Source organism: Rhipicephalus sanguineus, chromosome 9 (genome assembly GCF_013339695.2).
Source record: "Rhipicephalus sanguineus isolate Rsan-2018 chromosome 9, BIME_Rsan_1.4, whole genome shotgun sequence".
Taxonomy (NCBI): Eukaryota; Metazoa; Arthropoda; class Arachnida; order Ixodida; family Ixodidae; genus Rhipicephalus; species Rhipicephalus sanguineus.
In genome coordinates, this window is record NC_051184.2 from 81513014 (window position 1) to 81530226 (window position 17213).

The 17213-nt window shown below is 47.7% G+C and overlaps 2 protein-coding genes across 2 annotated transcripts in view; one reads left to right on the forward strand and one right to left on the reverse strand.

Moving 5' to 3' along the window:
* Positions 1-497: 497 nt before the first annotated feature.
* LOC119405950 (calreticulin) lies at positions 498-2233 on the forward strand. Its single transcript, XM_037672776.2, has 2 exons — positions 498-729; positions 1071-2233. The coding sequence occupies exons 1-2, from the start codon at positions 642-644 to the stop codon at positions 2216-2218; spliced, it is 1236 nt and encodes a 411-aa protein (XP_037528704.1). The 5' UTR covers positions 498-641; the 3' UTR covers positions 2219-2233.
* A 59-nt stretch (positions 2234-2292) lies between these two features.
* The window catches only part of LOC119405948 (ATP-binding cassette sub-family D member 3-like), a 31845-nt gene continuing 16924 nt past the window's right edge, over positions 2293-17213 (reverse strand). Inside the window, 6 exon segments of the mRNA XM_037672772.2 lie at positions 2293-2576; positions 10630-10791; positions 13273-13446; positions 14818-14919; positions 15725-15866; positions 15989-16074. Coding sequence (XP_037528700.1) covers positions 2499-2576; positions 10630-10791; positions 13273-13446; positions 14818-14919; positions 15725-15866; positions 15989-16074 — 744 coding nt within the window. The 3' untranslated portion in view covers positions 2293-2498.

Genomic DNA, 17213 nt, shown 5'->3' on the forward strand with positions numbered 1-17213 from the left:
CAGCGCCATTCTCCAAGTCCACGCGCGCGAGCTGAAGTGAAGGAAACGAAGTGATTACGGTGCCATTCCATAACACGAGTCACTGGTGAGGTAGTCACTACACGTGTCAACGCCAGAGGAATCCAGCACTCCGCGCGACCGGGCCCAAACCGGAGCGCACACGCATGCCGGTAGATGACGTCAGCGCGCGACGTAACGAGAGACAGTGCTCGTCGAAGGGTAGCGCAAGCTCTCAGTGTCGCAGTTGTGCCCTAGCGGTGGAGAGGCAAATCTAACGTTAAAACTTCTTTTTGTCAATAACTAAGTAAATAACAACTGTAAACTAACTAAAGACATGTAACGTTTTATTAATTTGAGCGCAATGTATTATAATTAAAAGTATAAAATTGTATTTGATTATTTCTTTTTCTTTATTTTGTTGTCAATATTCTAAGTGAGCTGCGCCACCCGCACGTCATCGACCCCGAAGCGATCCCCACAGCGTGGTGAGGCGTGATTGGCGGAGGGCCGTGAACCAATGAGAAGCATACATCTGGAGCGTCACGTGCCCAACCGGCTTTGATTTACTAGCGCTGTTCAGTGCTTCAGCCGGCTCTTTGAACGTGGTCCTCGCAGGCTCGCTGGTAGTTCCCCCGCACAAAATGCGGCTTCTCTGCATTTTGCTTCCCCTGGTCGGCTTAATATCGGCCGACCCGACCGTATACTTCAAAGAAGAGTTCAACGATGGAGGTGAGTACGATCTTTACCTGATTTTTCAGAGTATTTTGCGTGGATTTCCGATTGTCGATGTGGATGGAGGTGGCGGGGAGGGGTGAAGCCGCCATCCGTGTCTTACGGCGCTCGCTGATGTGTAATCATACCTTTTCCCGATTTCGGTTGTTTCATTTTTGCGCAGATGCGGGTGAGTACTACGACTTGCTAGCGAGTTTTATTTTCCAGACCTTCTCTGGATTTCTGGTTGTCTGTGGAGGTGGTGGGGGGGTTTGCAGCGGCCATCCGAGTCGTGGCGTTTTGCTGATGTGTCACTACGTTTCTCTTGATTTCGGTTCTCCTTTTTTTTTTTCGTGCAGATGCGTGGAAGGAGCGGTGGGTGGAGTCTACGAAAGGCGACAACCTCGGCAAGTTCGTTCTCAGCGCGGGCAAATTCTACGGCGACGCGGAGAAGAGTAAGGGACTGCAGACCTCCGAAGATGCCCGCTTCTACGGCATCTCCGCTAAGTTCGATCCCTTCTCCAACGAAGACAAGACTCTGGTCATCCAGTTCACTGTCAAGCACGAACAGAACATCGACTGCGGCGGCGGCTACGTCAAGCTGTTCGATTGCAGCCTAGACCAGACCCAGATGCACGGCGAGTCTCCTTACCTGATCATGTTCGGCCCCGACATCTGCGGTCCCGGAACCAAGAAGGTCCACGCCATCTTCAACTACAAGGGCAAGAACCACCTGATCAACAAGGAGGTGCGATGCAAGGATGACGTGTTCACCCACCTGTACACCCTGATCGTCAAGCCCGACAACACCTACCAGATCAAGATCGACAACGAAGTCGTCGAGAAGGGCGAACTCGAAAAGGACTGGTCCTTCCTGCCTCCCAAGAAGATCAAGGACCCCGAGGCCAAGAAGCCCGAGGACTGGGACGACCGGGCCAAGATCGACGACCCCGACGACAAGAAGCCAGAGGACTGGGACAAGCCCGAGTACATCCCAGACCCCGACGCGACCAAGCCCGAAGACTGGGACGACGACATGGACGGCGAGTGGGAACCCCCTCAGATCAACAACCCCGAGTACAAGGGCGAGTGGAAACCCAAGCAGATCGACAACCCGGCCTACAAGGGAGCCTGGGTACACCCCGAGATTGACAACCCCGAGTACACCCCAGACCCCAAGCTGTACCACTACAAGGAAATCTGCAAGATCGGCTTCGACCTGTGGCAAGTCAAGTCTGGCACCATCTTCGACAACATCCTCATCACCGACGACGAGGAGTACGCCCGAGTGCACGGTGAGGAGACCTGGGCCGCTCTTAAGGACGAAGAGAAGAAGATGAAGGACAAGCAGGAGGAAGAGGAGGAAGCCAAGAGCAAGAAGGAGGATGACGCTAAGGATGAGGACGAGTTCGAAGACGAGGAGGACAAGGATGAGGACAAGAAGGACGAGGAGGAGACCACACCCGCGCCCGAAGACGACGAAGACCACAAGCACGAAGAGTTGTGAGCTAGCGCGGCTCGGCCGGACTCTAAAACATCTTTTGTACAGGCATCTCTCATTATTTCTGTTACCCCTCTCATCCCTCCGTTTCACTCACCCTTTTTTTTTGTTCCTCCTCCCCCTCCATTTGTGGCGCAGCGAGAGAAACATGGTTGATTTAATAATAAAACACAGGCTCTTTCCTGGTTAAACATGTCCCAGTCTCTTTTTTATTCACTATACGACACAAACACGCTGTACAGGCTCTGTGAACAAGGCACTCGGAAGTTGCTCGGGGTCGTCTTCGCTAGGATCCGAACTCCTTGGTATCTGGGGTGATGGGCTTGAACTCGTAGCTTCCTCGGCCATCCATGTACAGGCAGTACTGCACGGAAAAAAGTAATGCAGCAATTAATTAGTTCTCCGTGCACTCAAAACTGCAGCATAGCTCGCTTGGAAAAAGTCACTTTAGGTGTGCAGATAAGTTAATAGTTCTGTGCATTAACTGTTAATTAACTGGCATTTGTTCCCGCTGCACTGAAATTGTAGCATATCTTATTTGAACAGCTCTGTGTAGTAAAGTATGGCTGTCTGTACAGGCAGTACTGCACGGAAAAAAGTAATGCAGCAATTAATTAGTTCTCCGTGCACTCAAAACTGCAGCATAGCTCGCTTGGAAAAAGTCACTTTAGGTGTGCAGATAAGTTAATAGTTCTGTGCATTAACTGTTAATTAACTGGCATTTGTTCCCGCTGCACTGAAATTGTAGCATATCTTATTTGAACAGCTCTGTGTAGTAAAGTATGGCTGTCCGTTTTGTTGCATACTTGCATTTCATAGCCCAAGTTTGCAGCATAACACTATTTGGCAGCTGGATCTATAATGCACAAACACTTTGAGGCAGCTGTTCATAGCCTCATCTGGCAGATAGACTACCTGCTGAATTGCGGTGCATCTCATTCGTTAAGGAAAGTATCTTCCTGAAGCATATTTGTACCACATTTAAGGGATGCTGGTTGAGAAATACACCAAGATAGGTTCACAGTGTAACTGTTGAAACAGTGCCGTGCAGGTAGGTCTACACACAACACTTGGTTAAGAAGCACAGATCACTGCCCTCCTGCTCCTAGCAGGCACTGTTTGAACCATTACTGCAACAATGGGACAACTTCGTTGATTGATGAGATACGTTAGTGTGAAGGAAATGACAAGCGATGAAAGGAAGGAGACAAAGAGTAGCAATTGTCTTTCCTTTTCTCTGTGCTGATTTATCTCTGCCAATTATGCAAGACCAACTAGCCCAACAATTAGTTCTAGAGCACACTAGTCGATGAGCGTGCTTAATCAAGTCTGTCGCCAAACCGAATTAATGTCACGAGGTTAGTGTTGTGCATTGCTACACTTGGTCCCGTGCTGTGAATGCTTTCCTTACTTGACGCTGCACGTTGCAGTGCTGTTTTAAGTTCAGTGCAGTAATTATAGTACCGTTCCTTAAACTTTTCCTTGCATTGTGTGCGTCTGTGATCTGTTAACATTGGAATGAATTCCGAGGACGATGCCACCAGTTTCGAGACTTGCAACAAGATGCGTTGGCACTCCAGCAACATATTTTTAAGCTTCAACATACAAAAGATGTCTAATGAAAATTGCAGAAGCACAATTCATTTTTACAGTGCACCTCGATTTAAAAAATAAAAATTTGTGTAAGTACATCATTAACAACTTATTCTTAGATGCAACAGCGCATTCAGACAAGAAACAGTTTTGTTTAGATCACAATGACTGTGCCACTGTCACTTCAGATACGTCTCTGAATGAACTTGCGCCAGTCAGATATTCCATCTAGTATTCTCTTCAATGAAGCAACACGGGAAGGCAAGGCACTTGGTAATCCATTGGTAAGCTGTTTGGTAAGGTAGCTATTCCCCTACGATATGTTCTACCAACTAGCCAACAAGCTCATCCTTCTATATTTGATAATGGTTCATACTTAAAAAAATCAGTGGTCCCATCAATGGTCACAGACGCTGGCGCCGCCGGAGGTGAGGGAGGCGGGGGGGTAACCAGCTCCCCCACAGACACATGCAATTTTTAACGTTTGGCATGTACACACACCCTCGTACACATGAACATACATCGGAACAAGACTTTGCTCCCATGGTTTCTCATGCTTACTGGTCAGCCGAGCTCGGTACACTTGAAACGTCGAATGGCTGCGCGACGATTATCATGCTGTAATGCACCTCTTGGCTGTTAAGCCCGACTTCAGTTAAACAAAATTAAATTTAACTCTGAAGCATTGTGCACCAAAACCTCAATCCAATCACGAGATGAGTAGATCAGTTCTGACTCCCTGGACTTCATTAACATACACCTATGTGCGCAGGTCTTTTTGCGTTTCGCCCCAGTTTAAATGTGGCCTCCTCATCAGTGGCCTTCGGTCCTCCCTTTGCCTAATAAAAGAATCTATCATCATCAAATGTGGCCATGGTTGCAGGAGGGGGGAGGGCGCGAAAGTCAGCCCCATATCTTTACTCTGTCATACCTGTCCTGTCATGGTTAAACATTTAGGGTTATGGGTATGCAATTTTTTGGCAATAATGGCAGACGAGAAGCCCTGATGTTGCACTCCATGGGCAGTTCACTTACAACCTTTAACACCAAAACGCCAGGGATCAAAGGCAGGCTGTTGTGAGCAGCCATCGCCTCACTTTTATATTTAGATTCTCTGAGAAGCTTGTTTTCTTATGAAATTGTCCAGAAGGGGAGGGGGGGGCTGTGGCTCCCCCTAATGAAGAACCCAGCACACGCCTGTGACCACAGCCATTAAACTAGTACCGGTAGCTAACCAATCATGCTTCAGAGACTTCTTTGCAGCATGTCAATGCAATCAAACCCCTACAGCAGCATTTAGGTGTACCGTACCGCAGACCACCACTGAGCGAGTGCACTGCACGCAAGCCTAACCTGAATTCTGATTTAGACTGCCGGGCGGGAAATGGTGAAACATGCAACAACATTCTTGTGCAAGGACGGCGTAAGCTCTGAGCACTGCACTTCCACATTTGCCTGCCTGAGATGCCTCTACAATGACGTGAGTGGAAAAGCAAGCATGTTTTAATGGGGGACACTGCTCTTAAAATTTTTTTCTCATTTCTTGATCGATTTTGATGACACTTCGTGAGTTTATGTATATTTGTGCGCTGATTTCAAATATGTAATTGCTTTTCTAGTATAACCAGTAGTTCCTAAAATACAAAATATTTCATGTGCCTTTTGGGGAGGCAGATTTTTTTTGAGAGAGAGTTACAAATCAGCACATCACAATAACCTGTAATCAGAACTGAGTGCAACGAAACAAAAATAGATGTTCTAAGCCCATTAGAACAAAAGTTACAATATGTTGAACGTTAACGAGTGCGTCAATTTCAAGCTGCGATTTCCTTGGTGAATGTTCAACATACCATAACTTTTTTAACGTTTATCGTTTTAACGTTCATTGTTTTAATGTTTATTTTCAGCATGAAGGCCCCTCCCTGCAAATTTCAATCATACCTGTCTAATACAGAGTTAACATAGTGCATGTGATCACAACAGAGACGACATTGGGATGAAATTTTTTTACTATGATCTGCTACCCTTATGTGTCTAGCAAAATAAGCCAATCATGATCAAGAAATATAATTCGAGCTCAATCGTGACAGAAATTGCGCCATGTGACATCCATATTATGCTTGCCAATTACATCTTATACCTTCAAATATCACCATTGCATCTCGCTGTTTTTGACTGAGTAGCTTCACTTAAAGGACCCCTGACACCGAATTTGGAAACTCGAGATGCTTGTGTTGTTTGATAGTCCTGCATGCGGGGGCACTTCTGACCGATTATGAGTGACGAGCGTTGCCTTTAAGATATTTTAATTTGGTTTTAAAGTAAGCCTGAGTGCTCATCTGAATTTTGAACTCCTATCAACATAACCACTAGTATGACGTAGACGTAGGCCCCTTGTGACGTTGCAGAGGTAAAGCAAGTGTTGTCGACGTCACAGACAGAAATATGCGCGGTGCATGCACTGTGGTATATTGCGAAGCATGTTTGCTCTCCCACCTTCTCCTTCTTCGGTACGTGTCGGCAGGCAGCGTGAGCTCTCCGTGTGTGTGTTCTCCAACTGGCAGTTCAACAAGCGCGTGGCTGACGTCACCCAATACTGAGCGCATGTCATCACGCGTGCCCCGAGGCGCGACCGCCGCGGCGCGGCGCTACTTTCTTATCCTCTTTCGGCGCACGTTTTGAACCTACACTAAAAATGACCATAATTAACGCTGCCAGGATTAATTAGACATCACGTTGGAGCATTTACGGTGTCATTCCGTGGTTACAAGACATAGACCTACTTATTACAACATAAATGTCACAAACAAGAAATCGGCTGTCAGGGGCGTAGATCCCATCTGCCTTGTCTTTTCTTGCCCCATCTGAGTCCAAGTCTGATGGCGAATTCCACTGGGAGATCCGTAGCGGCCGCCGAAATCCTGGAGCGAGCACACGGATTGTACCAAGCCAAATCTGCCAGTGGAACACGTGAATGCTCCGCGTGAGGTCGCTCCGGAAGTTGTTTATGGATACGTCACGTAAATTGGCTCGGGAACTATTTCTGCTTCCGCTCTGTGCGTTTCCATGGGTCGCCGCTGCAAAGCGCACATTTCGGCCCCGCAGTGGCTAAAGCACGCGTGCAATTTTCTTGTGTTGCGCTGACAAATATGGACGAGCACATGGAAATCTCTTCTTCGATGTAGCCGATGATCTTCGGGCGTGCGAACAGCGGGTCAGGGAACATTTCTTTAAGCATCATTTCGTAGAGCACGTACAGTTCGTCGTAATCGCTGGTGCTACTACCGTCAGAACTCGTGCTCTCGCTGTCGCTCAGAGCAAGAAGCAAACCAGAAGCTCGCCCAGCAGAATCAAACAACGCCATTTTAGGAATGTAAACAAGTGCACAGGGTGATCAGACCCCGCCTTAAACACGCTGAAGACAACCGAGTTGCCCGACTGTACCGGAAATGACGTCACCGCGTTGCCGGAGTTCCGGCGAAATCCACCTCTGCAAGACGGAGCAACTCGGAACGCTCCGTCGCAGAGTGGGTTGCTCCGAATCTGCCAGTGGAAACGCGAACTTGCTCTGAATCGACCAGTGGAACGCAGATTCTGGAACGCGGAGCAAGAAAACTTGCTCCGGCTCGACCAGAGGAATTCGCCATGAGTTTTTACTCCAGACATGCATACACAAATCTACCCCATGCATAACAATTGCCCGTAAAAGTCCGATACTTCTTCCTAATTTCAAGCAGGACACTGGCCATCACCACTTGCTCTCAAATTTACACCGCTGCCTTCTCGCCTCCTAGTGTAACACCTACGATCATTTTGTTCCATTTCCCATTACGGGGCAGTTGGTCTCTTCCCAGGCTTCTTTGTTAACATCTATGCCTGCTGCATGCAACTACAGCCTTCTAAATAGGAAATGCTAAATTCGACAGGTCTCAAAAGTGTGCACATCACCGGGCAACTTTCGTGCTACTCATCAGATGCTTTAGTGCTTGCACTGACTTAATCACCATCAAATTATCCACACCTTCTGCCACACGAACGAGCGAGAATGTGGCACTTGCTAAACCATGCACGAGATGCAGGCAGCACCGAACTGCTAACAGATCAATGCCGGGATGCCCAAATGAGAGTGACCAACTAGGCACAGTAAAACGTGGACTTTTTTGGACACTTAATTTTTTGAACATGTGTCATAATTCAGACGCCCTCGAGGTGAACTGTGCATACTCCACAGATTAGTTAATAAGGATGTCTGAAATTTCAGACGCTGAAACCTTTTTGCTGCCTGATTCTTCAGACATTATGCGGCGACAATAGGTTCAAAACGGTATTAGAAAACACCACTACTGCCATGCAGATTATCTTACTGCCTCAGTTATCTCGCGTCCCAACCCACTTGCAGGCACAGCGGGTCTCCAATCAGCTTTGTCGTAGTGCAGAGGTGTTACGCAGAGAAGCACACACGATGCACAGCAGTGAAACACTCCAAAGATGGAAAGGAGCCACTGTCAGAGGCGTAGGTTAGCAAACTCACTCATGAGTCAACTCACTCAGACTCAGATTGAGCCGTGAGTCTGAGTGAGTCTGGATGAGTAGCATTTTGGTGAGTTTGAGTCCGAGCAAGTCTGGCTGAGGAAAAATTTTTGGTGAGTGAGTCCAAGTGAGCCCTAAGTGCAAAATATATTTCTTGAGTGAGTCTGAGCGAGCTCCGATAGTATTGCCGACCTATGGCCATACTCTGCGCTGCTTAGTTAAAGGGGTCATGAACCACTTTTCCAAGCAATGATCTAATGACCTCAGTATCGGAGTTTACTGCCTCCCGAATCGATTGCCGCAAAAATTTCTCGAATCCGTCAAGAACGAGCGGAGATATGGGGGTTCGGCGCACGCTCTCAGCGCTTTCTCTCTTTTCTCGTGCCGACGAGCGCACTGGAAGCTACATAGGGAGGGATGGCACGGAGGAAAAGAAGTTACGTCAGCGCGCGTCATGAAACGCGATCGCTCTCCCGCTGTGATTCGGGTTTCGCGAGTGCGGCTACCGTGTAAAGTTAGCAGTCTGAGGAGTGCGGCGCCAACAAGTGCCAGCACCCCGTGGCAAGAAGTGCATCTGATCTGAACGCCGCTCTCGATTTATGCCGGCTATTGGCCAATGAGGATGCTATGTCTCTTGCGACGCGGAAAAGCAGATACGTGATGTCAACCGGCAGGCGCTCCACCCCCCCGACGGGAGTGAGAACCGGCCTCTGTTTGAAAAGAAGGTGCCCGAGAAAACGGCAACTTCGTGCTCCGCTTGCAGCCTTTACGCGGCGAGCACAACTGCAATATTTGGCAGAGCAGTTCATAGCCGTGTCAGCTTTCCGCAGGACGTGTTTTTTCAACAAGCCCAAGGGGTGCTTCCTGACCCCTTTAAAGGGGTCACGAACCACCCCTGGAGCTTGGTGAAAGAGCGCATTTTGCGGAAAGCAAACACTGTTACGAACAGCAGAGCCAAATCTTGCAGTCGTGTGTGGCAAGAAGAGTTTAGAAGTGGAGCGTGAAGTTACCATCTTCACAAGTGCCCTCTATTCACACAGAGGCCTGTGCTCACTCTCTTTGAAGCTACTGGTGCCTGCTGTCTGGTGTCACACAGCAGGTGGCATGCTATTGGCCAACAGCCGACATAAATATAGAGCGGCATTTGGATCAGATGCGCTTCTCGCCACAGGGTGCCACCATGTGTCGGCACCGTGCTCCATAGTCTGCTAACGTTACACAGTAGCCCCAAGAGCGCCCGCAGAAATCACAATGGGAGAGAGCGATTGTGTTTCAGCAGGCGCACTCAAGGTCATGATGTGCATTGACGTAACATCTTTCCCCTGTGCCATCCCTCCCCACATAGCTTCCAGTGCGCTCGTCATGACGAGAGAAAGCACTTTAAAGCGTGCAGCAATCGCTTCATCAGGCAACAAACTCTGATACTGAGGTCAGCCGATGATTACTTGAAAAGGTGGTTCAGGGCCCGTTTGAACACTAGTGCACCTGCCACCTCCTGCCACAGTACTGGCACTGGGACTCTTAACTTAGCATCCCTTACATCTTGAGAGTGCTCGAGATACAGCACATGCAACGCTCACTGGCTCAAGGCACCACCTTGGCCAGTGTGGGATTGTCAGGGGTGGATAATCAAACACGTCCACTGAGCCACTTAAATATAAAAGTACTGGCAGACCTTCAAAGCTATATCGGAAATGGATGTGGCGATATGAGCCCTTCAGGGCAGTAAAAGCCACGCATTCATTTTTTTACAGCGGACCTGCGAAGCTTTTTGTTATGCCGTGCGGCGACAGTAGAAAACTATCGTCATCATGAACTGGCACGCACTCACTTTGTCCTCTTCTACTTCGCTCCTAGAACACGATTGGTTTGGCGTGGGATGCAATTACTCTGATGAGCGAGAGAATGGGTAGAGAGAGAAGGAAAGAGGAAGATTTAGACTAAGAGAGAAAGAAATAGACACAAAAAAGAGATAGAGAAAAGAGAGCAAGCATAGCCTTGTATAGTATAGTATAGTATAGAATAGCAAGGCGGTGGTAAAGGGAAGTGAAAGTGAGGAGGGTAAAGCATAGCATAGTCTTGTATAATATAGCAAAGGGTGGGAAAGGAAAGTGAGGGCGAGGAGGAGGGACCACCTCTGCCGATTTCTCAGTCTTCGCACCATTAGTGCGTAGCTGCACCAATTTTTTTTTTTCTCTTCGACTAACCAATCTTTCTGATGACTTTGCGCTCCCTATGTGGTCTGAGATGGTGGATGTCGGCAGCAGTGAAATATCTATTTGCTGTTGACCTACCTCGTGGTACTTCCACAACGACTTGCGGTGCGACACCGTGAAGAGGGTGATGCCGGCCTGTCGACAATACTGGTACATGGAGCCCTCGACGTCGACGCTCACCGCGCTTGTGCATTCGTCCAGGATGGCGAATTGGGGCTGCCGGTAGAACAGCCGGGCCATCTGCACAGCATCCGCGATAACATTGAGCTAAGTGCAAAGTACCACAATTCTAAGCGAGAAACAACATTCCAGCAGATCTCACACACTTTTAAAATCGATGTTACGTGAATCAGTCTGTGGAGAACTGGCTAAGCTGCACTGTACTTTTTATAATATAATTCCTCGGGGTTTTCGTGCTAAACCATGATATGATTATGAAGCATGCCGTAGTGGAGAGTAGAGGTGTGCACGGGCTCCGGGTTACCCAAAAGCCCGAGCCCGACCCGGCCCGCGGGCCGGGCTCGGGCGGGCCGACGTACTTTCAGCTCGGGCCCGGGCCGGGCTCGGGCTACTTGGAGTTTTATCGGGTCGGGCCCGGTGCAAAGCCCGGCTCAAGCCCGAAATATATAGAATGAGCGGGAATTGTTTTCCACCACGCATACAGCGCCTTTTCCGCGACCGCCCTTTACCGCTTTTCTTTTCCATTCGCTACTTTAAACAAAAGGGGAATAGGTAAAGCACTGCCTCTGTTGCACTCCGACAAACAGAGAAGTAACACCACCTGAGCTAGTGACGGCGCCACGCGACTGTTCGCGTTAGATATAAGGCCAAATCCCATATGAGTGAAAATACACGCGACAGCGACGAGCGACTCGACGTAGATCGCCTTCGTGCTAGCTGACGCTTGCATGGGCATACCCCATACACGTGACGGCTTTGGCGAGCGAACTCCATTGTTGCTGGCATGAGGCCGTCTACTTGTATAGCAAAAGTGCCGCGCTGTCGCAGGTATGCGATGCAAATAAAATTCCCAAGCTTGCCAGGCTGGCAATAAAGATACAGTCGAACCCCTTTATAAGAGGCACTGATGTAAGAGACAAATGGGTATAAGAGGCACTAGTGTGCCTATGTTGAAATAGGGGTTGTTAAGAAAATGCACCCGTGGTACCCTGCTTATAAGAGACACCTCATATAAAAGACAAGAATTGCTCCCCAGTGCATGTCTCTTATAAAGGGGTTGAGCTGTATTAGCAATTCCGGCGACGATTGCAAGCAGCGAACGTAACTTCAGTTCGGCGGCCTACATTATGCAAAAGCGCTGCACTTCGTCGAAGCCGGAATCGTTGGACTGCTCGCTGTTTTTGCACGACAATTTGTTATCTGTGTAATAGAGACTGTTTGTCGTGTGTAGTTTGATCATATTTGACATGCTCAATAAAATGCCAAATTACCGGAAAACAGTGTTTTGTTTTCGCAGCGAACCTTCAAAAAGGCGGGTCGGGCCGGGCCGGGCGGGCTCGCAGCCCATTGCTGTCGGGCTCGGGCGGGCCTTCGACAAAGTCAGCGGGCCCGGGCCGGGCTCGGGCTCGGAAATACGGCCCGTGCACAGCTCTAGTGGAGAGCCCTGGAAATTCTGACCACCTGGGGTGCTTTAATTTACATCTAAATATACTATGTACAACGGGCCTCTAGCACTTATTGTATATTGTGATGGCATAGCTTAAAGGGACACTAAAAGCAAATAACAATTTATGTCAGAGTGAAAGCTCAATGTATGACGTCTAAAATGGCAATATTATCAACAGCAATGCCCTACTCACCGAGAAATTAAGCTAAATGCATCAGACGATGAGCACCATGAGTGGGACATCTTGGAAGTGATCCCGATGACGTGAGAGAGTCCGACTAAAAATAATCACTAGTAATCAAACTAGTTCCAATAAAAAAAGAACCTTCCGTGCATGAAGAAACATAATAAAATGCTGCTTGTTAGTTTCTGTTTGATTCATGGAAAAAAGAACCTCTTTGGCGTTGCCATGGGTAATGGCGCGCGTGGTTCAAAGGTTCCGTTTTCGCCGAACTTCGCTTCGCATGGCACCCTGCTTCGCTCACGCGGTCGCGTCTCAGTGGGAGTTTCGGTATCGCGTACTGCCGCGTGTGTTTTGCGCGCTCATGATAGTCGCTCTGACAGAAAGTTTGACAAAATGCCGCATGCATGTGATGTTGGCGGATGCCCGAATGGTGCACACCGCCAGTGCACGCCGCCGCGCAGTAAAGGCGGACAACGTTGGGCACGGCAACAGTGACGTGAGAAAGACCGCTTTCAGGCGGGTGACTTGAAGTGCGCTAATGCGGTGCGGACCACTAAAACGTGATTTCATTTTAAAATAAGCACTTCCTTGGCACAAAAGTAGCACTACAAGGTTTCCGGACCGCTATTTCAACAATCAACATCGACTTAATATTTGCCTTTAGTGTCCCTTTAACTGCTCTATCATGGCATCACATGTTGTGCAACGTGGCTAATACTAACGTGTGACTGTAATGACATGCATGACATGCCACTCACGTTATGGCATATTAATGCACTCTCATGAATACAGTTATATCCCTGTCGTGACATAAGACCCACCTACGAGGAGTCACCACACAGAGTGCTCTACAACTGCGTCAGCATGCCTGAAAGTTTTCCAGGTTTGTGGGCCCCCCTTTGGTACTGACCGCAATACGCTGCTTCTCTCCACCGCTGAGGATGTCCATCCAGTCCTGGATGGTGTCCCAGCCACGTTCCCGCTCCAGCACGTAGTCCAGCTGGACTAAGTGTAGGAACCGTGCCAGCTGCTCGTCTGTCACGCCACGCCGCAGCATGTCCAGGTGGCTGTCTGGGTAGATCACCTGCACACAACGTTGACAAAGGCACACATGTTGGTGAATACCATCATTGCATAAAGTGATTTACCTTTCTGGTGTCTCTGCTTCTCACTTCTGCTTGTCACTGATATCAAGATAATTGCTGGTTTGTAAGAAATTGACTTAAGGGGGGGACACTGCTCTTTAACTCTAATTCTTGATCGATTTTGATGGAACTTGCTGACTGTATGTATATTTGTGTGCTGATTTTAAATATGCAACTATCTTTTATCATTACATGTAGTTTTTGTAATATATAGAGCATTTAATGTCCTTTTTGGGGAGCAACATATTTTCTCAACTAAGAGAGTTACTACCGTATTTATTCGAATCTAAGCCGATGTTCTTTTAAAAAAAAAAACGATGTGCGAAAGTGGGGGGGTCGGCTTAGATTCGAGTACAATGATTAAGTTTTTTTTTTCTGGCCTTGCGAATTTCAGGGGTCGGCTTAGAATCGGGGCCGGCCTAGATTCGAGTAAATACGGTAAGTAAATCAGCATATAATAATAATCTAGAATTATAACTGTATGCAGCAGAACAAAATTGGATGTTCTAAGCCCCTTTGAACAAAAGCTATGGTATCTTGAACATTCGTGACTAAGTTGATGTCACGTTGAGATTATGCTCAGAAATGTTCAACATAACATAACAATAATAATATCTGGGGTTTATTGTCCCAAAACCACGATATGATTATGAGAGACGCCGTAGAGGAGGGCTCCGGAAATTTCGACCACCTGGGGTTCTTTAACGAGCACCTAAATCTGAGTACACGAGCCTCAAACATTTTCGCCTCCACCGAAAATGCAACCGCCGCGGCCGGGATTCGATCCCGCGACCTTTGAGTCAGCAGTTGAGCGCCATAACCACTAGACCACCGTGGCGGGGCTGTTCAACATAACATAATTTTTGTTCAAATGGATTTAGAACATCATGGCCACCATCCATCGTTTTGTTTTCCACGTGCATCACTGCTGCTGTTGTTTATAGTGTGAGCAAAGGAATGCGGCCACTATTTAAACGGGGAGCCTTGGCTGTGCCGTTGGGTACATATAGCATGCAGAGCAATACGTCCAGTGTGTTAACTCATTGCTTCAAAGCAGGCAACATGGCAGTGGCTCCTCACTTTCTGGCATCACACAGTGCGTGCCAATATGGCAGTCGCCATCAGTGAGAGGAGTTTGTCGGCAGCAATTTCAAATTGAAATCTTGAGTTACAGTAGGGCCCAGTCCTTTGTCTCATTTATCGTATCGGGTCCTCCACCCTCAGTAACAACAATAAACTTATAATAGTAGGACGATCTTGCCAGAGCCCCTTGAAAACCCACAACCTCGTGAGGACGGCAGGTTGCTCACCTGGTCTCTGAGCGTGCCAAGCGTCATGTACGGCCGCTGTGGAATGTAGAAGAGCTTCTCCTTGGCTGGCTTCACGAGGGTGCCTCCAAAGAGGGGCCACAGCTGCACAGTAATCCCATCACACGATGTCAGGAAAGACGCACTTGCATTGTGCTAGTATCTGCTAGAAAACAGCAGGATACTGATGTACACAAGCAAATTACCCCCCGAAACAGCAAATTACCGCAAAATCCCGAGCAAGAGCCGCATGTACAATTATGAAGCTGTACTTGATGGCCCTTCAGAACGAACCAGCAAAGCCCACAGGTGCAACGTCTTGCTGTCGTCGTTTCTGCCTTGCCTTCCGCATGTCATTATTCTACGCGGAGAGAAACTGCGCCCATATTTTCTGTGCCACAGGCTGCGATAAAAGCTCTGTTGAACCAGTTCACTGTGCGCTGCCAGCAATCGTGCAGTGCCGCTGAACTTCGCGACATTTGCTGAAACCCCTTCTATGAGAAACAGGATTGGTCGGTAACTATACTTTGCAAAAAGGTCATATTTTAATATGACGATGTTTCGATCCAACAAAATAAAGCGCCAAGATTAGCGACTTTGTTTATGGAAGTTAGAGAAATCAACAGAAGGGCATTCATGCATCCCACCAACTTACACATAAAATTTTAAAGCAAGCTGTCAGGGAATGATCCATACTTAATGTAACTGCGCAAAAAACGGACGGAAACACGAAGGGCGAGAAAAGGACAAACAAGCGCAGTTACATTAAGTATGCATCATTACCAACTAGCCCAACTTACCACTCTTTTGAACTGTCAGGGAAGTGGGAAAAGAGAACCGGGCTCAAAGGTAACAGCGACGATTGACCACGACTTTCACAAAACAGAAAAAGAAAGAAACAAATGCTCACCTCTCCAAGGATGCGGAAGAGTGAGCTCTTTCCACAGCCGTTGGGACCGCAGACGAGCACGTTGACACCGGACCTGACTTCTATGGAGAGGTCATCGACCAGCACGTCTCCGTTGGGCGTAACGAGCGGCACATTTTGGAAGCTGCAAGTGGCAAGACAGCGTGGCAAAGAGTTGAAACGTCTAGTGCATGTGGTAACACATGCATTGAATTGCAAGACGTTAAAAAAAAGTAGTCAGGCAGGGAACGGAGAACGAGTGCTCACCGGATAATGTTGTCGCGTGTGATGATACGGCCGGCACCCGGCACCAGCTCCATGCGGCGCCGAGGTTTTGACGTGTCGCCGGCTTCCTGAAAGCAGCCGTCGGGGCAGCACATTCAGGCACTGTATCTCAACTTATACTGCCCGGCAGCCAATCTGCAAACCTCTCACTGTTTTGTAGTTGCACAAACTGTGCAATCTCATGTTTGATAGCACGCTATCACAACAAGTTTATGTATGGGGTGCACTCAAGCTAAATTTCTGTAATTTTTTGGCTGGCATCCCATTTTCTCCTTTTGAAGTGTGCGATAAAGTTTCATTCGTTCGTTCATTCATTCGTTCACAAGCGTTGTATAAACAGAAGACTAACAACTTGCTACAGATGGAATGGGTTAATTTCCCATTAATAACATGTAATTTCGCATCAATAACAGTGTATTCGCACATGTTAATTTGCTAGTGTAGATTTCATCACAGATGAAACTGGAACCGAAGAGGCTATAAAATCAGCAACTCAAATCATCTGCAACAAGCTTTTGGTCCCTTATGTTTCTTAGAAGGCCTATGCTATCTCCAAACTTAAGCTCTGTTGGGCATTAATGACAGGCTTAAGTGAAGGGCCAACGAATAGAGGGCGCTACACTCTTTGGATCAAAGCGTGAGAGTAGTGCATAGCACCGGCGAGGACTCTTGGAAAATAGCGTAACATTGGCTAAAGCGCATTTCCTGAGGGAAGAGTCAGGCTATGACACGATTAATGTTTACATGATCAGCAATTGAAACTTTATGATCAGCGTACAATCAGCAAGTATATTAGGACATGTCGCATGTCATGACAGCTGGTACAATGTTTTCAGATGCAGTACCAATTTTGTCCTAGTGGTTTCATGTGATGTTTATTGCTTATGAAATCTCTGTTTCTATGCACCAAGCTACCCTCACTGTTTCTGTGTTGCCTAAATATTAGCAGGTTGTCAAGTTTCTGGGAAGTATTACCGTGCAACCTGTCTGAAGCTGTGTGCATTGTTTTATACCAGTTCCACATAGGCACTTTTCATTGTGATCAGGGCCGATCACAATCAACAATGGTTGCTGCTACAGAGTCCAAACCAATCCAGATCGAGTTTAGTGCAGGTGTCAGTCAAATTGCGATCTGAGAGTGATTTGCTCCTAATCTGGAATGTGCAGATTGCAGTCGTTGTGATTACAATCAGGCCTTATCGCGAAT

Bases quoted from the DNA above. Each gene is read 5' to 3' on its own strand.
- LOC119405950 (XM_037672776.2), top strand. From the start codon at position 642: ATGCGGCTTCTCTGCATTTTGCTTCCCCTGGTCGGCTTAATATCGGCC. The intron at 730-1,070 runs GTGAGTACGATC...TTTTTCGTGCAG, and splicing joins AGAAGAGTTCAACGATGGAG to ATGCGTGGAAGGAGCGGTGG.